A 26,863-nucleotide genomic window follows, 5' to 3' on the forward strand; every position below is an offset into this window, starting at 1 on the left:
ACTCTGAGATGCACATGGCAAAGTATCTGTAGGTTAGAGGAAGACATAAAATAAATGATCTCAATTTCAGTGTTAAGGTACCTGAAATCCTCTGATCAGAGGTGATAGAGATGATCAGAGTTTATCCTCAGAGACGCTGTGATTCTAAAATTAGGATTATAGTCCCGCCATGCACTGACAGGTTTGCCTGTCCGCTCTTGATGAATACAGAGCAGGGTCAGCGCTAAAACGTTCATCTGCTCTACTAAACACAGTTGCACTTGATTTAATTGAGTGAATTTCCTGTTGGTTTCCTCTCTGTGCCCTGGTCCAGTTTCATAACTGTAATCTGCCACGTTCAGCCAGAGAGACATTTCAGCCTGTTCCTTTCATTTGGTTGTTAATTTGGTCTGGTTTCAATTCTTAGTAGCCATAAAAAGTCTTCTTAAACATGCAGATACCGCGCATAAACATGTGACAATATCCACCAGGTTGCTTAAAGGAATAGTTGACCCATTTTGAAAAATGTGATATTATGTCACTTCCCTTCTAAAATACATTCTACAGAAAATCCTAGGGTAGGGAAATAATCTATATATTTTTTTCATAATGGGCGAACTATTGCTTTAAAGTTCTCTTAATTAATAATCAACATGTATTAACGTTAATTATTGTTGAATTAAAGACTTCTTCCTTCCTTCTCATAATTCAGACTGAAGTTAGAAGTGAGTGTGTTCTTGTTAACAGCATGCAGCATTTAGAGTGCACAGGTCTGTAGTGTGTGTTGTGTCTGTTGTGTGTGTTGTGCCACCACAGATTGATCTCATAGGTCAGTGGCTTTCAAAGTGGAGTCCGGGGACCCCTGGGGGTCCTTGAGGTGCGTCCAAAAGGGTCCTCAGCAACAAGAGAAAGTTCACTATAATTTAAATCATTAGAAATTGTACTGATACAATAAAAAAATATTTATAAGCGATGATTTTAACATTAGGTTTTAATCATCACTTTGCATCTACTTGTCTGTCAAGTATGGCCACAAGTAACATCACACTTAACACAAACCACAATTTCTTTTTATAGCCGGGTCTGTAGATAAAATCACTTCCGCAGCTTAATGAGAATCAGCTTGGAGGTCCAGAGCATGAATACGTTTGAAAACCCCTGTCTTCGGCTACTTGTTTATGATCATTTACAGAACATACGTGTTAAGCACTTTATGATTATGAAGACAAAAATTAACCACCACGCGCTGAAATGACTGGACTGTAGCTTTATTGAGAGCGAACACCGTGTTTCACGCATTGTTTCTTCAGGTCCGCTCAGCAAATTTAAAAAAAAAAATAAAAAATGAAAAAGTGAAAAATGTGATGGCTGGTCATATGATCGGTATGTATTTATCACACCTTGACGACTTCATTTTGCTGAGCAAACCTGAAGAAGCATCAGGTGAAACATGTTGTTCTCTCTCAGTAAAGTTACAGTGAAGTCATCTCAGCGCCTGGTGGTTCAGTTTTGTCTTCACTGAGACGTTCCTGCGACTGACCAACACGGGAAGTCCTGTTTACCAAGTTAAAGTTGTATTTAGTAATTATTTTGTGTATTTTATGAAACTACAGAAGCTACAGAAACTAAATATAATAATAGGTTGACATTAACCAGTCCAGCCAAACTCATTATTTGTGTTAAAAGGGAACATGAACAGTGACCGGGCGGAGATTGTTTCTGTAAGAGATAATGTGGTGCTTGTCCTCAAAGTGAACCAGGACCTCAGGCCCGTGTCCTCCAGCACAGCTGCTCTGTGGTGCTGTATGGATTTGTGGAAGACTTTGCTCTGAACTGCTCTTTGGGTTTGTTATTTCCAAATACCAGAGCACCGTCTCACTCCGCAGTGAAAAAGCATGCTCCAGTTTGTCGATTTCTAATCAGATTATGGTGTCGCCCTGTTGCCAAAAAGATGTTTTTGCTTAGTCACTGCACACAGTCCTGTGAGACTGTTTTTTTTTTTTCTTTGGCAGAAGCTTACGAAGTGCTCTAGATTGTAATAAAACTGTTTTGACAACAGTGTGTGTCAAATGACTGTCGTCTTTGGTAAGGTGTGTGAAAAGCAAGACGCCGGTCATTTAATTCCTGGGACATCAAGGAATTTTCAGTGTTCTATCCCGGTCAGATGAAGGCAGCACAGTTGATCGAGTATGTGGGGAAGAACATAGCAGAATGCATTTTCCAGCTTGTTTCACACATTTGTTGAGCTGACTGTTTTTGGACGTAACCAGAGTGGAAACCACACTGAAAAACAACACTAACCAGGCAGGAAGAGCGTTTGTAGGTCAGGTTATGTTCTCAGTTAGCAATGTGAAAGTCGTGTAGTCTTTCTGAAGTGAGGCTGCCTCCTCAGTCACACAATGCCTTTTTGTCTCGTTACAGAGCAGGACTTGGTGCAAAGGAACAGAAAACAATGGACTTTGGATTCACCACTTTTCTGGACCTTGGCACTTCTCCAGGTCCCTTTAACACAACTGGACAGTTTCCTTGCCAACTGTCGCCCCTCCTGTGGGCAGCGACCACTCTCTGTCTGCGGAGAACTCTTGGCCTTCGATGTTGTACTGTAAAAAAACATATGTTTGTCACAACGGTGACCACAGAATGTCTGCTGATTTTATTTTATTTTTTTCTATTTTAAATTTTTTTCTGGTTACATCACGCTCATTTGGATTTTTAGGAATCATTTTCTGGCTATATAAAAATAAATAAATATGTGATTCTGTTGTAAGAAACTGCAGTGAACCTAAAAATCACAAGACGTATTTATGAATGAAAGTTAGCTTTTTGAAGATGCAATATCTATTTTAATGTTTAACTTTTTTTTTTTCATGCCTTTGTATCGTGCAATGTCATGGGTACTGATGTTCAAGATCAGTTTTGAGTATCAACAGTGATAAACAATGGCTTTTTTAAACCTTTTGTGAGTGACTTTTTTAAGAACGGAATGTCTTTCTTCAACAAAATGTAACCAAAGATGGTTGTTTTCTCAAACGGGAGAGCTAAGATGTGGTTGTGAGCAACGTAACATGAATGTTGGAATACAGAAAACATTAATTTAAAAGTTTTAATAGGAAACTGAATCATGGCCAAAATGCAGAAATTACTGTTAATTGCAGTCCCTCAATACAATGTGCAGTTTTTATAGGTCACCATTGAAAGTGTGTGTTCTCAATACAAATAGGAAATGACAGTTTATCACTGAGATCAAGTTCTTCAAGTTAAGGCGCTCTTGACTGTTAACTGGATGTTACGAGTCCATCAGTGTTCACCTGGGCTGCTAAATCAGAAAACTGTATTTCTGTCTGTCTGTTCACTTACACAGCATGACAAAACAGCTCCTAAAAATCATACTTTTAGCACATAAATGAACACAAATAAAGCAGATTATGCTGATACCTGTCTTCAAGGAAGTTAAGAGTCTCTTTTCTTGTTATTGTAATTATTGTTTGAATTGAAAAGTAGATCCGGCAGGTAGCATCTGCAGGAAACTTCCATATAGTAACCCTGCATCAGGAGAAAATGACCTGACTGGCAAATAATTGTGGTTACACAAAATGGGTACCAGGACTTATTTTTTCTGTTGGCATAATCCCATTTGTTGGTTTATGAGCTAAAAATGTTTTTTGGGAGCCGTTTTGCTGCACCGTAGAAGTGACTGGAGAGATGGAAACACACTGCTTTGGATTAGCAGCCCAGGGGAGCACCAAGCATTTCACCACCTGTGAAAACTCAAAACTGAACTGAAACTCCACCAAACACTCCACCAAAGTTGCGATGTAAATGTCCTCAAACGTTACATGAAGGCCCAAGCAGGAACCCTGCAGAGTCTGTAGCATGAACAGGCGGTAAGGAAAGAGAGCTGCACACTAATGAACAACCTTTTTTAATAATACGTTACATTCAAGGCAAATGGTACATCCTTAATGATACATACTCAGCAATGCAATCGTTGGCTCTCTAAATAAATAGAAATTCAAAATCTTCTGGAGTCAGTGCACAACATTGAGAAAGAACACTTAACAGTCAACGTGTAACAAAGAGTCTGCACACATTCTGTATTTCTGCACAGTATACATCTCCAACTAGTGCCGCTAAAACCAACGTAAAAAATAGATCTCAAAATAAGTTATATGTCCTTACTGTCTTCATAGAAATATTGGGCTTTTGGTTCATATGTACAGCAATATAGAGTTGTGGGCTCTCAAACGACAGAAATTGCACAGTAGTTATAGAATCCAAGATCACTATTTTCAAAAATAGTTTACACACATAGTAAACAGTCAGTCTTCAAGATGCAGTATGAAATTGCACATTGTCGTCATGCCACAGAGGGGGCTGTTTCAAGGCTTTGGTACACAATGTCCTGATTGGAAGAAAAAGCTCTCCTACAGGCCTTTGCCACCCAACGAGCCCTCCATCCTGACAGCGGGACGGTTGGAGGGAAGAGGCTGTAGCGAGGTTCCAAACACATCCACACCACCTCCTGTTCCTGGAATCAAACTAGCAACCTATTGAATCAGAGAGCTGGATGACTACAGTACACTTCAGGATTGGGGAAGACACTTGGCACTTGAATCACAGGTGCAGGTCCATGCTGGATGACCAATTGTATGCAGCCGTCTTGGAGATTTTAAAGAGACGAGGAGAGCGCAGATGGGGATTGGAGACGGTACAAAAAATTTCCCCAATTTCATCAAGATATAAATATGAATGCAGTTTGTGCTGTTACTTTGAAGCCAAATGGTAATGCCTAGAACCTAATACTGATTTACTGAACATTGAGGCCCTTTAGTTTGGCATCAAAAGCAGCATTTTTTCAGGGTTTCTTTTTTTTTCTTTTCTTTTTTTCTTTTTTTTTTCTTTACAACAGAGACTACAGAGCCACAACTCCAACAACCCGGCCCGGTCCTTTTGGGCTTCAGGTGGCTGGCGCACAACCGTCGATGTGTAATTTGCAGAGACCCTGGACTTGGTACAGGAGGGGAACTGGTTTAAATCCTCACGGTCACATTGCAGCCACTTTTCCTGACATATTGAATAACTGTGTCGCCTGCATTCTGCCTTCAGATCATTATGTATGTTTAACCCCGATTCCAAAAGGTGAATAAAAGCAAAAAGCAATTTTAAAGTGTTTAAAAAGAGTTCCTTGTGTACACATCCTTGACTAGAGCACTGTAGAGTCTGATGCACTGAAAAAGACACTGAACACATTGGATTATTAATAAATTACTTAGAAAACGCTGCAGTCTATTATACACATGACATCCAACATAGCCCCAGCTCTACACTGTAATACTTGAATTATTGGCCAGTTTTCTCTTTTCAGTCTCATCCTTCAGTTATTGTTTGTCACCCCTAAGTTCAAGCTAAAATTTAACACTTGCAGACACAAATTGCAAACAATAAGCGTGAGTGAATGCTCTGTGTTGGTGGGGTGGTTAATAAGCATGACTTGGAAACACTGCCTCTCCTGAGCCTATGAGGGGGCGAGGTGCTGCTACACTGGACCGCCTGTCTGATCTGGAGTTATTCCTGCACATGCAACCTTATTTCTCTTGTTTGAAGCCATTATATGTAACATTTTAACATCGAGAAATAATTAGCACGTTGATCTTGACATATTTAGTTATTGTAAACAAACGACACCGTCACTAAGGAGACGTGGGAGGATTAATGTGTGACCACACCCCACCATCGTTTGTAAATTAAATGTGTAACAGTTAAAGGGGCAGTTACACAATTTTGCTTCCAATTTAAACTTTGAGACACATGCACACAAAAAACAGACTGACTCTGGTGGCCTCTTACCTAGTTGCCAAGTTCAATCCGGCTGAACTTTGACCTAACTTCCCCATTCTCCACCAATAACAGACCAGGCAGGGATGACCTTGGCAACTCAAGATTCATGGAGGAAGCATTAACTGTTATGGCGTTCAATGCACCGTCATCCTTTTCTCCCTGGTTGCAGTAGCCTTCCGTCTGTTCTAAACTTTTCATGTAACGTGAACTGCATGCTACAATGACACAGTACAGTACTAGCCAATATAACCCTAAACACATGGTTCCACCACTTCAAAACAAAAGTCCTGAACTTACGGAAAAATCTGCTCTATAAGGTTAGGGTTCACATTTAAATGAGTCCCTGTTCCATTTTTTTCAACTCTGATCTTGTTATCTTCCTATTTAAATTGGAAAGTAGATCCGGCAGGTAGCATATGCATGAAACTCCGCACAGTAGCAATGCACCAGGGAAAAACGACCTCATAGTACTTTCACAATAATTGTATTTACATGAGAAAAAACTGGGAACCGGGACTTCTTGTTCTGTATACTCGCATAATCCGACTTGTTGAATTTTATTTATGTGCTGAAAGTGTTATTTTGGGAGCTGTTTTGCTATAAAAGTGAATGGAGAGATTGAAACGGTATTGTGGAATAGCAGCTCATGAGCAAAGAGCAACTAATCAGGATATTTCACCGCCATGTGGACTCATATCATGTCCAGGAAACTGCAGTACAAGCCAATATTCTACCCCACATTCAATCGGTGGCATACTGACGGGCAGCATGGTCTTAATTTCGAACGAGAGGCCAAAACATTATTATTACATTATTATTATTATACATTATTATACCGATGCTTTAAAATACAACATGTAGCACCTTTAACGTTTGTGAATCTGTGTGCTTTTCTCCTTAATGTTGTGCTATGCTACTGTTTGATTTGGATCTTTTGCTTTCCCTTTTTATGAGTCATACCAAAGACAATTTTTCATCTTTGGCTGAATGAAAACACCGTTAAGATTGTACCTCACCTTTTATTTTTAAAATCTGCAGTCAGACTGTAGTCGTTTCACTTTTTTTGTGTGTCAGTTCATTCATCAAATTTCATTGGTACAAATTTATTTAGAATGGGGATTAAACAAGCTTGACCACCAACTGGCAGAAAACACTATATTAACTGGACGATAAATTGTCATCGTGGTTGGAAAAGTTGGCTGCAATTAATCCTGACTCTCTCAGCAGTTTGGTTTCTTGTGGCACCTCCACCCACCACGGAGGCTGGCAAGGCTTTCACTGGCACCGTCAAGAAAACCCTCACAAAAAGTGCAACAAAGTACATCGGGTTGTTACTAGTAAAGGCAACATTTGTGTGATAATGAATTGTTAAAAAAAAAAAAAAAAAAAAAAAAATAGAAGAAGGAAAAATAACTCCAAAGGGGGGCTCTGGGGAAAAACACACATGCTTGTTGTAGAAAACACTTATGAAAAGGTAGTTGGCACAGTCCATTTGGTCACAAATGAAAACTTCGTGGCTAAGTCTTCTGCTCCTCTGACAATGTAGTGTGTGAGTAGTGCACTCTAGTGGCCTCCACTGACATTGCATGGAGGCACAGGTATCTTTCAAACACTGAGAGCGCTAAAGCCTTCCTACAGTATTTCTCCAGTGACAGGCATCCAATACTTTCAGGGTAAAGGAAACGGGCTGAGACTCTAGAAAACGATACTATTGATGGAGCCGGTGTTTTTTTGAGTTTGTGTGTGTTTCTGTGTGTGTTTCTGTGTGTGTGTGTGTGTGGGTGTGTGTATACGATGTGTTCATGCACGCACACAAGCGCTGTAGGACTGGGGAGACTCAAGAATGCGTTCACAGTGTGATCAAACTCACAAGCATGCAGACAAATCCACATGTCTGAACGGACACCATAGGCATTCCATGTTTAAGGAAAATGTAAACAGATCAAGGCTGAGCTGCAGACCCGGGCCGCCCCAGCCTCGCTCCTACCCCGCTCTCCTAGCCCTTGTCTGGGAAGGGAGGAGGACGGGACCCCCTGCTCTGGCTAGGTGGAGGGCTGGAAACTCTCTCTTCCTCTCTCTCTCTGTCTTTCCTCTACTGGGATTAAGAATGGAGAGATTATGAGGGATGAGAGGAAGGGCTGGGAGTCCAGGTAGGGCTGGAAAGGAGGAGGAGTTTTCTCTCACTTTCTCTCTCTCCCTCCATTCCTCCTCCTCCCCCTCGTCTTCTTCTACAGTCACTTGTTGTCCATCAGAGACTGGACCTTGTGCACCAGCTCACGCGCTATCCTCAGGATGTGCTGGACGTCGTGACGCTCGGCCATCTCTGAAAATCACACACAGCTCGGATCAGGCAGGGGGCTTCACACACTGATGCAGTCACACATGTATAGTGAACAGTGTGGACACACAACCTTTTAACCTTCTGACACCCATGAGTTATTCTGAAACATTTTATTTCACCTTCTGAGCAAAATCCCTTTTATTTCATTCAAAAATATATTGAAAACCCCTACTTTGGCCTGTATAGCCTATACACTCAGTGTGCACTTTATCAGCTCCACCTGTCCAGTCTAATGCAGTTCAGGTCAGCAGCTCTGCCATAAACTCTACCTTTTAACAAAGTTTATAATGTTCAGTTTGTGTAGACATTGTGGAGAATGTGCAAATTTAATTCTGTGTTTATTATCAAGGTTGTATTTTGCAGAGGTCTTGTACTGGACTACATTATATTGAGAGGTGTTTCTAATTTTTTGTCCTCCCCATTCATTTACAATAACGGGGGACAGAATATTGGAAACAGCTCTCAGTAAAATGCAGCCCAGTCCAACAGCAGCACTATGAGCTCAATGCCACACAAAGAAGTGAATGAACACCTCTATTACTGTGACAAAAAGAAAAGCTGAGCAGTATAGGCAGCAGGAAAGGAAACTTTACGGCAAAACAGGTGGATTAGATTGGAATAGACGGTGCAGGTGGACCTAATAAAGTGAGCACTGAGTGTATGTACATCTATATATCTATCTGTCTCTCTGTTTATATAGAGAAATAGATAGATTTACATACTTTTTATGATTTATTCTGATACACTTTTGGTACAAATTTGTAAAAATGTGTTGTTTGGGAGCTTTTTTTTTTTTTTTTTTTTTTTTTTTTATCTATCTCACAGTGGAGCCAAATATTGAAATAAATACAGTGCTGTGAAGCAGAGGAGCAGCTAATGAGGATATTTCACCAACATGTGTACTCATGTAACCCATCACTACCAAAGTTCAACGCTGCTTTAAATTTTGAAGACAGGATTTTAAGAAATATGAAGCAATTCACATGCTGTAGCAGTGCTCATTTCTCTCTCATTCGGTGTGTGTGTGTGTGTGTGTGTGTGTGTGTGCCTCACCATTGAAGAACTTGATAATATCGGTGAAATCCATATTATTATCTCTGATGATCTCGCGGTAAACAGTGACCAGGGCCAAGGCGAGGAACAGGACGAAGTGCTGCGACGAAATCCTCGGTGCCACCCAGATCACCTCCCACACTGTAAACACATCCTCATAAAGGAGCTCTGCACACACACCACACACACACACACACACACACACAGACAGACAGGCCACAAAATGAGTATTGAAAGCTATAAATCTCAGCAGCTGGCCAGGTTACTGTTCACTCATTGTTATTGATCAACAGCCTTATCAGCCCCCTGCAGATGTATTATGTGACAAATGTATTGATCCGGCTGAACCCACCACGTCACACACACTTGGTATGCACCATTACTCTTTGAGCCATCAGGACCTCCCACAAACATCACATACTGTCAACCTTACGGCGACGATAAAGTTCAAAGACCAGTCCAAACCAGTCAGAAGCATTGTGCACTCTATTTGCATTTGTTTTGTTGATTTCACTGTTTTCACCTCAACAAGTCTCGTCCTCACACTCATGTGCACAGCCTGCTGTGTCATTATCAGTGTCCCTCCTCAGAAAGCGCACTTACCCAGTACTTATTTTTAGCCAAAATGTTCTTGGCTTGCTGAAATGAAAACGGATCTGCATGTGTTCTCGTTCTTGTTCTTATTTACCCTCCTGCATTTTTTCTCTTCCGCTGATTTTTGCAGTCATTGTCAATTTGCATTAAAGTGGCCATAAGTATTGCCTCCTCCATCTTGGATTTTCTCACAAAGGTGAACACGGCACACCAGCGGTTCTACTGGCCGAGCACGACTGCATCATGTGAAATTTTTGGTTAAAGGGGTCACTAAACTGGGTGCAAAGGCGAAACATGAAATTGCTGTGTTACTGGAAGTGAAAATATCTTTCATCCCTCACTGGGTTTTGTCTGTGAACTAGAGGTGAAGCTTTCATAGCGCCGGCGTGACTGGCTCTTAAAGTTGAGAGTGCTTAACTTTATTCAAATGACAACCAGTTTTTGTAGGTGTGTTCAAAACTCCAAATGTGGTGATCAAATGTCGATGATCTAGGCGAAGAAGAACGATAACGAAGCAGGAATCAGCAACTGCACACCATATGCGATGTCTTGCTTTTTTCATGTTTGTTCCTTGTTCTTACCCAGGAGGCAAGAAGCCAACAACACACCAGCAAGTCACTGACGAGCGGCCGCTGGCGGAAACATGCAAATGTAGTGTGAAGGTTACACTCCTCACCTCTCTTGAAGTCCAGCAAGAACCAGCGGTAACAGAAGTAGAAGTGGGTGTAATCTCCATTCTGGTGCATCAGCTCAAAGAGCTCCGAGTCCAGGATCTGACATCATCAGTGTGAGATGAAAGAAAAGGTCAAGGGTTTTTTTTCACAATGACACTGTACGCACACCTACACACACACACACACACACACACACTAATACAGAGGGTCGTCCATCACCTGGATCAGGGACCTCATGTTGGCAAAGTGTGTGTCCATGGCTCCACCATTAGGGAAGTTCTGACTCATCCTCTTCATTAGCTGAGTGAAACAGCTGTATGCCAGGCACTCTGGAAAACACACACACACACACACACACACACACACACACACACACACACACACACACACACACACACACAGTTATGACATAGCCAAGACCAAAGAATCGCTGATAATTTGTTTTGACAGTCCTCTTACAGTAACATATCACCTCTAACAGAGACCCAGTAGAATCAGAGGGAAAAATCAATGAAGTTTCATTTTTTTGCATTGAAGAAAATGAATTTCCAATATTTTTAACACAGACAAAACTATGAGTTATTGCTGAATTATTGTTGAATTTTTGTGCAAGCTATAGCGATGACATCTTAAAGGGACAGTTACTCATTTTCAGAAAAAAAAACATTTTATTTCACTTCCCCCCTCGGTGTTATGTAAGAGCGTAGTGGTGCTTGTTGCTGCGTAGTGGTTGTTTTCTAAGGATGGAGACTAACTACTGGCTGCTTGGTAACAGCTAACTGAGATATATTTGTTGATGGTTAGTAGCTGATGATGTCTGCACAACGGAGACAGGATGTGCTTCTCACCGTCGTCCAGGATGACCATGAGAGGAGCGAGCAGGTCACACATGCCTTGGACGTAGCCCATCTCTAAGTGTTCCCACACATAGCTGCAAGCCGGGAGAGGAGTTGACAGACACGACACAAATAGAAACAAGATCATAACATGACCAGAGACCATAACACTGAATGGATATGAAGTGTGTGTGTGTGTGTGTGTGTGTGTGTGTGTGTGTGTGTGTGTGTGTGTGTGTGTGTGTGGATGTCCTTTGTCGGCTCTACCTGCACATGATGTTGCGTAGTTTCTCCAGGTTGGCCGGGGTGAAGTAGTAGTAGTTGCGGTCGCAGCGTTGGACGTCTTTGTCTATCCTGTGCAGGTTGAGGGCGACTGTGTCCAACAGCTCGATCTACCCCAAGAAAATCACCTTTTAATGCTTTTAATGAGTGACGGAGGGAAAGTTCAACATGTGCCACTTTTATCGATGCTGCTTGAAGAAGAGTGACATGGTTGAAATGCATTGCTTGTCTATATAGTAGCTGCATCACTAAGTCAGTTTATTATGTTGTATTGTTTTGAAGTCCCATTTAGTTTAGAATAAAACTTTTTTGTTCTTGATACTATTCTTGATACTTGAAACTGGGTATTTTTTGTCAAATAAATAAATACCAAAAAAGCAAGTTTTTAGAGATGTTTAGTTTTATTCAAAATTAAACAAAAAATACATGATTTAATTTGAGTCCCACTAAGAGACGATACTTTGCAACTACAGCTTTAAGATTTCTTGTAAACATCTGTTTTATCTGCATGGCTCATCTGGATTCTTCTCTGATCTAAAGAGGTAAAAAGTCATATACGTACAGTGTAAGAGGACAAAGACGGTGGTATCCCCTCCGCTGCTCCTCCACTGGTCACCAGTTTGTCCAGCTGACTGCACAGCCTGTCCTCAGTCAGAGAGTCCTGACGCTCCCCCAACACTCCCTGAGTCCTGCCCTCCTCCCCGACCCCTCCCTCCTCCTCCGTGCTCTGCCCATCGTCTATGCTGGACAGGATCTGGGAATGACCGGAAGCCACCGAGTAGTTTCTGGAAGAGGGGAGGCCCGAATCGGGGGAGTCGAACTCCACCAGGGGGCGCTCCTCTGGGGCGAGGACGGCAGCAGGGACCAGGGTGGTCATGGTGGGGGTGTTGTCCTCTCCGCTGGGCGTCTCCTGGCTCCCGGGGTCGGGCTCGTCCACTGACATGAACACCTGGCATGGAGGTTGAAGAGCCGGTTAACGGACACAACAGTCATCCCAAGCCTCCTGTTATTTTACAACAAAACTTATTGTTGTTGCTTATTGTTTGACTTTATTGTGAGTTGGCTGGGCTCAATCATTTCATTGAAGATGTAATTTTCCTTCATTTGCATGGATATTAGCATGTTAGCATGTCCTTACATGGGTCTGCCCCTAGTTATTGCCATATTAGGGATTCACATAACCTCAGTACTAGAGATATGCTTACAAGACACTAAACGATAACAACCAAGATGGCCACAAATTACAATATACAGCTGTGCAGATTCAAAAAGACATTTCAGAAAATCCAATTAACATGTCAGAAATGAAACGACCTGTTATGATGAGACAATATTCTCTGTCTTGGATGCCAAGTATCTTCTATAAATCTTGCCAAAACAAAAATCTCCATATTAAAAAACCAGCTCGACTCAGCTTCGGACATCCAAAGCAAATCAGAATTTTTCAATTTGGTCTTTTCAAACAAATAATTCCTCAAGTCACTGTCCAAAGAGCGATGAAAAAGGAGATGAAATTCATCCCTGACAACATCAAGATTACAAAAAACATAAATGTTGCTGTTCAGGAATTCTTTTATTCTTATCCTTTAAGTACCACCACCATCACCACACTGGGCACACTGCCGTCTCTGTACACTACATTTTTATATTGTTTTGTATAGTAATCATCTTTGATTTGAATGCAATTTCTAAACTTTGCTTTCTTCCTAAATGTCCTCCTTCAATTGCTCCTGATAGATCTTTAACAGCTTTTGTTGACGGTAAAGCCCCAGACTAATGCAACATAAAATTAAATTGAAATGAAATACTGGAGCAGTTATTGGAATAAAACATGAAATTAGTCATGAAGCTTTGTGAGAGCTGCAAAAACTAAGTTTAGGACACAATTTCATTTTCTTCATTACAGACCCTAGCGCTTTTCCTGCTGACTCTGTCACTACTTTAAGGCCCCCTGTAAAACACATAATTTCTCTAAAAACCAAACCAAAATATGAATAAGAACTAGTGGACTTTAGAGGAAAGTATCCAAACTTAAATAAATGATTGCTCTGCTATTCATGGCCCTTTCGTTAATTTTGTTAATTAATCTCTGTCTGTGCGAACAAAACAATATCATCAGCATATAACAAAATACTTAGATTCATCATTATCAACTGCTATACCTAGACTGGCCAGTCTGGTGTTTTGAAGTCAAATGTTCACAAAAATATGAACAATTGAACAAAATGCTGTCATATTTTGGGTTTTGACAGGGTGAAGAGTTGGCCTGAACTCCTGAGGCATTTCTAAGTTCAGTTCCTTTGAGACTTGAGTGGCATTCATCATTTTTACCCCGTCGTAACGCGGCGGGGTGCCCTCCCCTTTGAAACTGCATAGTCTGTCTTCAACTGCACACTCAACACTGGGTCTGTACAAGGCTTTGATGGCGTGTTAACATTTAGTTTTTGGCTGCAGGCCAATGGAAAAGTGGCAGAGAGTAACATGAAAGAGGGAATTCATTCAGTATTATTATTGTAACTTCATTAATTCATACTACATGTCCTTAATTAATATCATAGTACAAGACTCTAGCTCCAGTGTAAGACTAAGAAGAGCAGGTGTTTAGGGGTCCGTGCTGGAGGGAGGAGGCTCCTCCATTGGGGGCTCACACTCTTTCATGGTGACGCGCTCACAAAGCTGCACTTGATTGGCCGGTTGTCACTGAACAGCGACAGCCTAGGTGAAGCTGAAAGGAACTCGTGTTTTTTATGAATGGAGACCATATCTTGGCATGGGGACAGTGTTTTCCACCAATCAGGACACTGCATAATAGTGTCAAAACAGAATTACAGCTTTGAACCATCACTTCTTAATTTAAATATTTCGTTTTATATAATATCTAATTCATGTTAATTAATTAAACTAATTAATTAATAAAAGTTATGAAACTACATTTTCTCCAAGTCATTTAGGAGGGCCATTTGTACACCCACCCATAACACTATGCCTGCTACAACAGAAATGACAACAAAATGACAATTCATGTCACCATAAATATAGACAGATGAGACAGATGGGGATAAGTAACAGGAAATAATAATGAAGGAATATTGTGACCACCGGTGTTCAAAACGTAAGCAGGGAATTCCATCATATCCTTTATCTAAGATTTATTTTTTACACAATACGGGTCAAAAACAGAGTCCTTAACAAAAATATCAACACCACCAGAGGCTTTGACCGCTCTCCTGTGAGTTGTACAGTTCTGCCTGACCTGAGTAAATCCCTCAGGTTCAACTGAACTGCAGGATAAATGTGTTTCATTCAGGGAGATGACATCTGGCTCAGGTGAATGAGGCTGTGCTTTTCTGAGTTTACAGTTTGTTGACCTCCATCTGTTAATATTCCAGTGAGCTAACAGAAAGTCCTCAGTAGCTCCAGGCTGGCCATGATCTCCCCCTGGTCTGTCCCCTGAAGCAGCTCCTGTGAGGATGAGCTTGACCAGTTGACCATCCAGCCGGGTGAAAATTCTTCCTGACTGGAGTTTGTCATGGAAAAATCCAGCAGCTGTTCCGCTTGCGATTTCACTGATGACACATTAACTCTCTGGTATCAGTTGCTGTCCTCAAGCTTTCCAAAGCCACTTTCTCCTGGAGCAACTGTAGTTCCATCTTAACCAACCCTGGTTTGTGTCCCCTGGCCAGGATATGTTCCTTTGGCACCGGATTGCAGATGAGGATCTTCTATGGCTGTTTTTCTTCTCTTTCTTCAGAACATCTTGGCTCTCTGAGATCAGCTCCTCCAGTAGTCCACACAGACGATCTTGATCAGTTTTACTTTCCTTTGCGTTTTGCATTTGGTCTATTTTTGCATTAAGCAAGTTCAGTTCATTCATTAACACATAATCTTGCAAAGAACGGGGGCAGTTCGGACCTCAAAATAAGCACTCAGGCTTTGCAGTTTGCTGAATACAGATTAGAATCAAACGATATTTTTCACAAATTTTTTGTACATTTGAGGAGACAATATAGACAAAGAACACTTACATGGACATCTTGCTTCCCTCTTTGAATGGCATTAAAGGAAATCCTCTCAAAGCGCTTTATAATGTCTGCCTCACATTCACTCATTCATACACACCAATGGTTCTCTAACAGCGCCATGCAAGGTGCCGAGCTGTCGACTGGGGGTTTGGGGTTCAGTGTCTTACTAAAGGACACTCTGACACAAATTCCCGTCTTTTATGAGGATCAAACCAGGAACCCTCTGACTACCAGACAACTGCTCCACCTGCTGAGCCACGCTGCCCTGCTACAGATCTTGATTCATATTGAGTAATGAGAGGGAGAGACTCACATTCCTGGTTAGTATAATTTACTGTAGAGTGTGTATCGCCAGTGCTCTGTGTTTGTCCCGCTCACCTCGTTGCTGAGTGTGGAGTCTCTGTGAATGAGGCGCAGGACATGGCTGTCAATGCTGCTGCCTGAGGAGAGCTTTGCAAAGATGGCCGACTGCATCTCCTTCTCCCTCTGCTTGACGATCACCTCGCAAGCCTTCCACTCCCTCATCACCTGCTGGTAGCGCTCGCTGATCTTCTCATCGATCTTCACAGGGAAATATAAAACATTCAAGTCACTCAAATAAAGAAGAAAATAAAGATTTTTTTCCCCCAGCTGAAACCACAGTAAATTTCAAAGTTAAACATTAAGCAATTTGTAAGTTCAGGAAGAAATACAAAAATCCTTTGTGAATGCTTCTTTCATATGGCGATTTTACATTTTTACATGAATTTCTTGCATTTCCATTTGACTGACAGAAAATGACTGCAAAGATTTTGAACCACACAACACCAAAATCAAAAACTATCTTTTTCATTTATGCTACAAAATGAATTACTTTGTGGCACGGGGTAATGTGCAAAAATGACAAATGCTGCTATAGCCACTTTACTATAAACATGTGCATATATATTCATCAAATTCCATTTCCAACTCCCCTTATATCTGTACATACAAATCACGACCGTCACACATCTTTTTCAGTACACAGAGGACCGCGTGTGTGTGTGCGCGCGTATGTGTGTGTGTGGGTGTTGTACCTGGCTCATGTCCTTCTTTCCCATGCCAAACTTGTAGTGTCCCAGCAGGAAAGGCCAGACCTCCTTTCTGATGTCGTGCTGCACTCCACCATAGTAAACCAGCCTCAGCAGCTCCAGCTCCTTATAGTTCTGCAAACACACGCACACACACACACACACACACACGCACGCACGCACGCACGCACGCACGCACGCACACACACACACACGCACACACATGCACACATCAAATATCAGTACCATTAATAACAATTGGAGGTGTGCAAAAATAATCGATAATACTATTGTTATGATTCCTGCGCAGTTTAGTCCACTGTGTTTGGTAAGTGCATCGTGCAAATTGTGTTTTTTCATTTACTGGAATGTTTTGAGTTAGTTTGACACCACATTCATCATAAAATTTGTATATTTCAGTAGTCTACCCAGGCATTATGTAGTATGCCGTACACTGCATTTTAAACTCTTCACATTTTCAATCAATTTTGTAGAGCGTTGCAAATGCGTTGTGGTACAAATCGTGAGCCATGTATCACGACACGTACTTTATTGTGAGGTCCTTTCCAAAACCAAGCCCTACTACTAATAATACAGTTTACAACACACTTCATTACAAAGAAATCTAACTGTGATGAGGGAAAAGATGGTACAAAGCCATAGAGAAGAGAGTGAGGGATAGAAAAGGGATAGAGGGAAGAGGAGGGGGAGAAAAAGATGGAAAAAAGGAGCGAAGGCACAAGAGAAGAGTGAAGAGGAGGAGGAAAAGTAAGGCGTACGAACAGGAAAAAGAAAGGAGGAGGAAGTGCATCCATAATGAAAATATAGCGACTGATTGAGATGGATAGAGGAAGGGAAAGAGGAGATAAAGATAGGAGCATAGATATGAATAGAATGTAAATTAGTAATTACATTGTTGGAATTGATGAATGATTACAATGGCCCATCTAATAGCCATGGTGGTATCACATTACACTCTGTAATGAGACTTCATTTCACTGAAACCCATTAGAGTTTCATTAGAGTGAAAGAGAGATAGATTGGAGAGGAGTACAAGTAATACATGATATGTGATGTATATTTAATATACAAATACATCAAAAGATGAAGAAAAGATTACATTTGGGGAGGACAAAAAAACAAACACCATATGGAAAGAAGTAACTAAATCACAATTATAAAGGTGGTTATACAAGCGAGCCATATTAACTTGAATTAGCAGAATGTGTCAGCTTGCACGACTTTAATATGAGACTTTTCAAAGCAACAGGAAGTAGCTAGCAGAGCTGCAAGGAGGGCAAACAGTAGGTGCCTGAATTTTAGATGAATCAGTCCATCATTCCACCTCCTTCATCCCTCTAAAGAACTGGATCCTTTCCTTGTGGAGGAACGCTCCAACATCCACCACACAGTTCAGGATGCACAGGAACAAACAGGAGCAGGAAGCTGCCCCGCTCCCTCTCAGCTGCTTCATATTCAACTGTTTCTCTCTCTTATCCTCCTCCGGTATTTTTCAAGCAGAAGCAGAATAAAGACACTTGTGCATTATCTTCATAACACTTCAAGTATATCTTAACTGTGCTGTAGTTCACCAGGAGGCTAAGTGCTGTAAAAATGTGCCCTGAATTAATGTGCTTTTTGTGTCCCAAAGGTCCACTGTAGGACATAAATCCTTCTCCATCATAACTCTCTCTCAGAGTAGGTTGCCTCCGCTTCCCTCAGTTCATAAAATATTGCAAGGGCAATATGTGACATTCCTATTGCCCCATACCACAAAACAACCACAATGTATCTGTGGGGGATTGTTGTGATTCAGCAATTTCTTAGACGCTGGGATATCGAGGTTTAAGAGCTCACTTTCCAGCCCCAAATCTGTCTTAGAAGCTTTCCACCAGTAGGAGATTGTTTTTCCTAAAGTATAACACTTACACACTTGCATACACCTTACATGCACCTCTCCCTCCCATACAGCGACATCGCTCTCCCCTCACAAAGTAAAAGGTACAGAAATAGAAAATAAAAGCAGATTAAAACGATTTCATGTAGATCATCCATGGATCCCAGATCTTACAGAACAACCTGGGAGTTTACCTCATTAATCCACTGAGTGATACTGGGGAGGTTAGACTAACAAAACTCTTTATCTTTTGGGAGGAAAGACTCAGATCAGTCAAGTCCCCCAACATTGTAAATTACAGGAAACAAAGATATTTCCCTTTAAACTTTTTCAAGAATATTTTCAGCCTCCAACCATCACCTCTCAAGCTTGGAACCAGCAGCTGGAGTTTCAAGACAACATCCCACTCAGACATTTGTGTATGCAACTAGATGTTTGATACAGGTCACATGATGATTTAAAGCAAATTGAACTTTGGTAGAGTCTTGGGTTGCATTACCTGGGTGTTACCTCATTATTTGCTCCATGCTCTCTTGGGCTTCTATTTCAGAATACTGTATTTGTATCTCTCCATTCACTTCCATCATGTGGCAAAACAATATGCGAATGCGAATAATTACACTTATTTGTTAAGGTACCATCAGGTTTTTTCTTCTTGGCACAAGGTCACTATGCAGATATTTCCTGCATATGCTACCTGCGGGATCTACTTTCCAATTCAAATGGGAAATAACAAGAAAAAAACATTTAATTTCAGCAAGAAATGGGTACCAGGACTTGTAGCTTTTGATATTGGCATGATTTATGATTTGCATTATGCATTATTTTTGGAGCTGTTTTGCCATGCAGTGGAAGTGAATGGAGAGACACACGTCCAGCGTTGTGGATGAGCAGGGAAGCACAGAGCAGCTAATGAAGCTATTTCACCACCAGGTAACTTCACAACTCAACATCGTCCCAATGCTCAGTTTTGCTTTAATGCACCTTTACCTAATGCAGCTCCTCTTATTTCTCTACACCCCTACTCAACACAAGCAGCCATCACAGATTACACCTCGAGGACAAAGCTCGTCTTAACCCACCTTGCAGTCTTTCTGGTATTTGCTCCACACCTCTTTGCTGAGGCCCCCGGACGCTTCACAGGGTTTGTCCGGAGGAACGATGTTGTGGTTGACCAGAGCTGACAGGTGAGTCCGGACAGTGGACAAGTGTCGACAGTAAGCCAGCCCTGGACGGAGAGATGCGACACGTACAGATTCAGCTCAGACTACGGACTTCTAAATGTGATATAATACCACAAAGTGTATTTATAATGACAAATTCTCTTTAAGTTTCAAGTAAGATGACATTCGCCTGAAGGAAGCATAATGTGAGTTAGAATTTCATAGAGGAAAACAGATGCGTCTCCATTTAATACAAGTAAATTACATTCTGTTCCATGTAAATGATGTACTGCAATTATAAACACAGGTAATCAGTTCATTATTCACCACCTCGCATAATATCGTACAGAATAACTGCAGAAAATAATACCACACAGCATCGTAAATTATATTATTTGCACCAGCAGCAAGATAGTGTCTGCCTATTTACAATTACAGTCTAATCTATTGGATGTCATGACAGTCATTCCATAACCTTTAGGCATTTATCACAGTATGTGTTCAATAGGCCGGCACAATCAATTTAAAAAAGGTCACAAAAAATTGAAATGCAGAGTGTGGCTATTTTTCGATTATTATTTATTGTAGCAGACCCAGGAATGCCATGTTCCTTATGTTTTATGTGACAAGAGAAAGCACAGTATGACTTGGTCAGTGATTTACAAAACTGCCATGATGTACTCACATCCATAAAAGGCTCTAGAGACGATCTGCCTCTTCATGTTCTGGCAAAGCATCTTCAGAGGAATACTGGAGGAAAGAAGGAAAGGAATGACCCGTTATCACCATGTCTCATAGCTAGAGAGTCTCATGTGCCTGCGGGATTTTTTTATGACGTCCCGAGTCCTGAGCTGCCACGTCTGAGCTTGTAACCTTTCTAGACAGATACCAAGACCTGCAAACCTGTATTGGAAGATTCTTTTTTCACATTTCTCAATAATTCAAACTGTTAGTAGATGCGTTTGGCTTTCAGATTCCTTTCTAGTTTGCTAATGAAGTAAGATTTTGTTTAAGGTTTTCCATATTGCTTGTTGAACTTTTTTTTTTTTTTTTATTCTAACTAACTGTTTTTACTCTTTGTCATTTGTGCTTCCTTGCCATCAGCATAGCACGCCCTGCTGACTGTAGGTTGTAGTTGTCAGCGGTCACACTCACAGCTGGCAAACATGGAACGAATCCTAATCTAGTTTTCACTTTGAACTTGAACTGCTTCACCAGAAAAGACACAAAAGCAGCTTTGAGATTTGCTGCAAATGTCCTAACCATGAGAGTAAATGCCGTCAGTTTCATTTGACCTTCTGCGTAAAGGTCTGAAAGCCCCCTGTGCTTTGGCTCATCAATATTGGACAGCAACATGCGGTTCTGAGCCCGATGATTCAAAACAACATCAAAAACCACACTTGTTGCTTCACTGAGAGCTTCAGCCAAATAATACGCACATACTGCAGCATGTACAGCACAAGCCCGTGTGTTAGTGTGTTAGCGGGTGCATACGTGTGAATGTCTGACGGATCGTGTGCACAGGTACAGCCGCCCGGGTAGTCGAATGACACGTTGCTACCGCCGGTGGTGGAGCAGGACAAGCATGACGGCACGTGACTTGTTAATTCAGCCTGTTGCCACGACGACGGGCTGCCTCCGAAACCCTGCATCTCCATCATCTCCCCATGGTCTAGACCAGAGAGAGAGAGGGAGAGAGGGAGAGAGAGAGAGAGAGAGAGAGAGAGAGAGAGAGAGAGAGAGAGAGAGAGAGAGAGAGAGAGAGAGAGAGGTGTCAGAGCTTGGAGACAAAACAGATCATGCTATTTTAATGCACCGTGCTCTAGTGTGCATTAGTTACTCAAAGTCTCAGTGCTAATTTAACATTTTCTAGGGAGCACAGACCCTCGCTGCGTCAATTAGCACAGTAATTCTACTTTGGATTCACTGTTTTTTATGCCTTACATATTATGACACAGGTCCCTCAGCTCAACCATAAATACATTTTCTTGAATCAAATGATCAGTTTAATCTATGCTGCATTTTTCATGTGTCATACATGACAGTGAATGATGAATAGAAAGATGGAGATTATATACTTTTATGTTATGTTTGAGAGCTGGTTAAACACAGGCGTGTAGAGGAAAGTAAAAGTGGAAGGGGTGATTTTGGAAGCAGGAACAGCATTCTGGGAAAGACAGGCAGAGAGGATGCAGGGAGGCCATGCTTGTTCAGTTCATTCAGAGGGGAGGTGCAGAGAGAGCACAGACCAGGTGGGGGCTCCACAGAGCCGAGGAGAGGACGAGAAAGGAGACAGGAGGAATAAGAGAGGGACAGGGAGAGAGAGAGACAGAGAGAGAAAGAGAGAGAGAGAGGTGGACGAGTTGAGAGAGGAGGAGAGGATAGAGACAAGGCTGACGCTCAGGTCATGCAGGGTGCATAAAGCCAGAAGAAGACAAGAGAAACCAAAATCAAATTATCTACGAAAGAAACAATAGAAAAAAAATGGACACCAGTAAAAGGGCACACAAAGGGGAGGAAAAAAATCATAAAAACTTCAACATCAGATTAATGCTCTTCACCTTAATTCTTCAGGTTGGAGCTGATGACCTGTCATAAATACGTAGCTGCGCTTTGGTTGTTCAAGAATCCAAAAAACAAATAATAATAATGATGATAATAATAATAACAAAAAAAAAAAAAAAAAAAGAAACACAAAATTTAAAAAAAATGTTGAAGGGAGACCTGCATTTGGACTCCCTCGTCTTTACTTTGGGACTAAACGTGATCGACAACTGGTGACAGTTTTGGGTTTGGTAATGCAACCCTGTTCGCAGAAGGACTCCACGTCTCTACTACTGCGGAACCCCACAGGACCGAATAGTCATAATGAGAGGGAGGGGGAGGGGGCGGGGGGATGGGGGTGGAGGGGGGCAGGGTTAGTGAAGAATTACAGTGAACAGCATCGCAGCGAAAAACTGCACAAACAGAGGAGAATCAACTTAGGAAACCAGAGCAGAGAGAGAGAGAGAGAAGAAAATCAAAAACAAAACAAGGAGACTGCAAAGTCATAGGAAAGGATATTCCATCACAAATAAGCAGAAACATATACTCGTTCTTTAATAACAGAAACAAACAAACAACGAAACGGGTGCATATTTCCCATGCAAAATCGTTCAAGCATGTTGCAAGTGAGAAATGAAAGGACAAAATTTCGTGGCAACAAAAAAAAGGGAAACAAAATTAAGTCAAATAAAAGGATTGCAAAAAACGGAGCAAATTATCGAAGCAGTTCTTGGCCACGACAACCTAGACCCAACAATTCTGAGAAATCCCACAGTGCAAAACTGTGAGTAGCCAGGACGACAGTGACTTGACCTCACTATGATAAGCTCAGAGACTAAACGAGGACATTTGGGGAATTTGGCAAGGGTTGACAGCAGCACTGAGTGTATGACAATAAACCAGTGGGCAAAAGTAGGTGACAAACATGTGCAGTCACTGTGTCTGGCGACACTTTCTATACAGCAACCATGTCCATTTGACTGCATGTGTGTCTCCAATGTGTGTTTCACAGGCATGTATCAGGATCTCTGCCAAGAAAGTGGATTAAATTGTGTACTTGTGTGCAGCCTGAAGAAAGAAAGGAGGAGAGAGAGTGAAATTAACTAGGAAGGGTGCAGGGGGGAGTGTGTCAGAGGCTGATGTGGCATTAACTGGAGGTCTGATAATATCACTGACAAAGCCACTGTTGTCTAATGACAGGGCGTTATTGGGCCCAATTACAGTGTCACGGGACTGCCATCAAAGGGCTGTTCTGTCATTTAGGTGATATCAGAGGGGGAAAACATTTGGGAATACAGCCAGTAAGAAAGCTCAAGATGTATGTTACTGTTCGCTGAATGTCAAAGAATTGTGGGATCAGCTGCCAGTGGCTATGAATGCGTTGCATGGATCTCAACATAAGTAAGTTTTCATGCACACTGATATTTTGATCTAACCCAACTAAGGACTGTCATGTAAATGCTTGCTCTTAATCGGGTTGATGTTATAATTAGAAGAATTAGAACCCAGTTGATACACCTGGATTTTGGCTCAGGTTTTGAGTTTATTTGGACATGTTCACACCGTAGTCGGGTTTCTTTCAAACTGCGCAGGTCAATCACCAGATTATGTATTTATAAATCAAAGAACATGCAGTTGATAAGCAGTAGAGAGATTCTTAGAGAAATCCCATTATTTTGAACCAAGTAAATTTGTATCATAATCTGTATCATGATGTCATCTCAAGAGGACCTTATTTCACCCTTCCACCCCTGAAATCCTCTTCCTCTGCTTGTCCTCCTCTTCTTCTCCTCCTGTCTGACACTCAGGAACCTGTCTCTTCACCTAGCTTTCACTCTTACTATCGCCTTATTTGACGGCCTCGCTATACGTCACATGTCACTTGCACCTGTGCTAAAGTCAGCCCAGGTTACCATCTGCAGTTTGTACTTTAAGGTTATGTAGAGTTCACAGTGCCTTCACACAGAGCAACACACACTTTTGTAACTGAGCCTGTGTAGATAACAGAGCCATGGAGGACAGAAACCTAAACAAGGTTTGGGGTTAGCAAAAGCTGCTAACACCTGACACCTACAAGTACAACACAAGTGGCAGACAGTCTGGTTTAAAGAGTTACATAACAAGCAAGTAACCTGCCTGTTATGAACCATGCAATGTGTAGAATTCCTAAACCTCCACATATCACTGTGCTGCCTTCGTTTAATTACTGTAAACAAATGAGACCATGGTGGAGACAGCTGGCAGTCTCTGTCTCGTGTTCGTTAATGCTAATGCTGATATTTTTTGAGAATAATTATTTATTGTTTGGATAATGGAGGCAATGTAACATCATAATCACAAAAGTGACATAAGGAAATTATAATACAACAATTTCTTCTGCTAGCCTATTTTCAATGGCCTGTCACTCCTTCCCCTGTTTGCAATTGACAGAAAGCGTTAGCACCTATCTGCAATTGGAGAACAGCACTCTTCCTGTTTTGCGCTATAAACCAATGTCCCGCCAAATTCAGCCCGGTAGCACTCAATGTAAAATGCAGTGCACGTTCAGGTTCCACAGAGTGAAATACCAGCACTCACTCACTCTGAAGAGCAAAGCACATCTTCAGTTTATTGTGTGGGAAAAAATGGAAATGTTTCAGCTCTAAGCCTTCATCAGTGTAGGTGCAGTCTTCTCTGTTCTGGTTTAATTTGTTCACAGAAATTATTCTGATTTCTCAAAATGAATGTGGTAATGATTTATTAAAGCTTAAATGCTGCCTGTAACAATTTTAAATATCAGTTACTGAGGTATTAAAGCATCGACCTGAACTTCCCCATTGCAGTGTAAACACAGCAAACCCCAGCCTACTGCACACTGTTGGGCTAGGCCTTGGGTAGCAGACATACAGGCAAACGAGGCTGGGGGAGGGCGGGGTAAAGGAGGGAGGAGGGGCTGATAGGGTGTGTCAGGGTGGGTGGTGGGTGTTGGGGAGGGACATCTCAAGCTGGGATGAGGTCTCGGGGGGTGGGGGCGGTAGGGTTGGGTGGGTGTGTTAAGGTGATAAAAACCTTTCATGACATTAGGGTCTGTGAGGTTCCGCGAGCAGATCATTGAGATCATAGCGTGGAGCCTATCTTCCTCTTCCTCGTCATCGTCCAGCGAAGGTGCGCGGCTGCCCGTGGTGTGGTGGTAGTTTATAGTGACTGCTTGCACCAATGGGACAACAGAGAACACAGTTAGAACAGCGCCTCCCCACAGGCATTGGGAAGAGGGTGGTGGGACAACACCACACCCCAAATGTGTAAAGAAATCACGGCAATACAAAATGCCAACAAACATACTGAATACTCATACGGTGCATGCATTCAGTACAGAGATGACTTTTTATTCAGAGAGGGAAGAGTGAGTACAGTACAGTACTACAGTACTACACCAGGTCTTTGGATGATTTACTTACTGGCATCTTGTCGGTGTCCAGGGTAGACGATACGAAACACATAGTCAGCAGCCGTCTGTTCCTCCCCATTCCTGTCCTGGTCCACCAGCCTGGCAGTACTGTTCCTCTTCCTCAGTTTTGGGAACACCTTTCCCTACAGGACACACATACACAAATGTAATAAAATGCTAATGTTGGTACATAAATACACACATAACCATATATACATGAACATACACGATTAAATAAACCACACATTAAATCATTATGCAACATTTCCAGGTTGGTGGCTTCTCCAGACGGTACTGGTATTACCAGGTGATTTGTAGCTTTTAACAAAGATCACAAGAATCGTATCGCGCTTGTAAATGAGGGTATATCACTTTCCTTTTTGCTCATAACTGGATATCCAAAAAAAGGACAGACCTTGCCTTTCTGGGACCAGAGGGGAGGTTCAAGTTGCCCCCGTGGAAGGAGGCCAGTCTCTAGACAGGACAAGAAGGCCAGGAGATGACCACCAGGCGGGAAATGGAGGGGCGGCCGCTGGATCCCATCCTGACTGACCAGAACCAGTGTACCACCACAGTCCGCTATATTGTGGCATTGAAGAGAGCAGACAAAGGAAAGTGGGGTTAAGAGAAGAAAGGAAAAACATGGCTGGATGGCTCATTACTGTAAAGTGGAACAGGCAAAGTTTACATGTGAGAAAATAGCCATAGCTTTTCTAATAAGACTCTCCTAGAGGCTTTGCTGTCCATTGATATACAGATATCAACAGGTGAAGATCACCTATGTCCATTTTTTTTTTAAAAGCTCCACCCCTGTGATCTCCAAGCAGGTAACACAGCCTATTCTCAATATTTCCATTTTGTTACGTGTAAGTCCTAATACATGGATGCTCATGTTTCCATTTCCCAAACGAGGAAGCCATACTGATATCAATAAAAATCATCCTATGTCTAAATTATTCTGTTTGGGAAAGACTCATTGGCATTGCAAAAGGTATTTATATGCTGATGATACTATTTTATATTGCTCCGCTGATTCTGTACAGACAGCTACTAACAATCTGCAGCTCTCATTCAGTGTTATGCAAGATGAACTGATATGCCTGAAACTTGTCCTACGTTCAGACAAGACCAAATATATGCTCGTCTCTAGAGCAATGGAAGGTA

General features: G+C 41.7%; 2 protein-coding genes across 4 annotated transcripts in view; one reads left to right on the forward strand and one right to left on the reverse strand.

Annotated features, from left to right (window-relative positions):
* The window catches only part of tpst1 (tyrosylprotein sulfotransferase 1), a 54,900-nt gene extending 51,964 nt beyond the window's left edge, over window positions 1-2,936 (forward strand). For both annotated transcript variants that reach the window (XM_030067706.1, XM_030067707.1), the window contains one exon: window positions 2,401-2,936. The gene's annotated coding sequence lies outside the window, so the exon portion shown is untranslated. The remainder of the gene's footprint in view (window positions 1-2,400) is intronic.
* A 3,985-nt stretch (window positions 2,937-6,921) lies between these two features.
* sgsm2 (small G protein signaling modulator 2) overlaps window positions 6,922-26,863 on the reverse strand; it is a 97,264-nt gene continuing 77,322 nt past the window's right edge. The window contains exons 10-24 of one of the 2 annotated variants that reach the window (XM_030067871.1): window positions 26,115-26,278; window positions 25,710-25,842; window positions 25,321-25,455; window positions 21,223-21,400; window positions 20,414-20,478; window positions 19,648-19,793; window positions 16,675-16,803; window positions 15,998-16,180; window positions 12,160-12,546; window positions 11,583-11,707; window positions 11,328-11,410; window positions 10,699-10,808; window positions 10,482-10,578; window positions 9,212-9,379; window positions 6,922-8,140 (exon numbers count right to left, since the gene is read on the reverse strand). In XM_030067871.1, coding sequence (XP_029923731.1) covers window positions 8,052-8,140; window positions 9,212-9,379; window positions 10,482-10,578; window positions 10,699-10,808; window positions 11,328-11,410; window positions 11,583-11,707; window positions 12,160-12,546; window positions 15,998-16,180; window positions 16,675-16,803; window positions 19,648-19,793; window positions 20,414-20,478; window positions 21,223-21,400; window positions 25,321-25,455; window positions 25,710-25,842; window positions 26,115-26,278 — 2,192 coding nt within the window. In that variant the 3' untranslated portion in view covers window positions 6,922-8,051. Of the gene's footprint in view, window positions 8,141-9,211; window positions 9,380-10,481; window positions 10,579-10,698; window positions 10,809-11,327; window positions 11,411-11,582; window positions 11,708-12,159; window positions 12,547-15,997; window positions 16,181-16,674; window positions 16,804-19,647; window positions 19,794-20,413; window positions 20,479-21,222; window positions 21,401-25,320; window positions 25,459-25,709; window positions 25,843-26,114; window positions 26,279-26,863 lie in introns of both variants that reach the window. The other variant, XM_030067870.1, reaches the window with a different exon arrangement.

The sequence above is a fragment of the Myripristis murdjan genome, chromosome 13 (assembly GCF_902150065.1).
Source record: "Myripristis murdjan chromosome 13, fMyrMur1.1, whole genome shotgun sequence".
Lineage (NCBI taxonomy): Eukaryota > Metazoa > Chordata > Actinopteri > Holocentriformes > Holocentridae > Myripristis > Myripristis murdjan.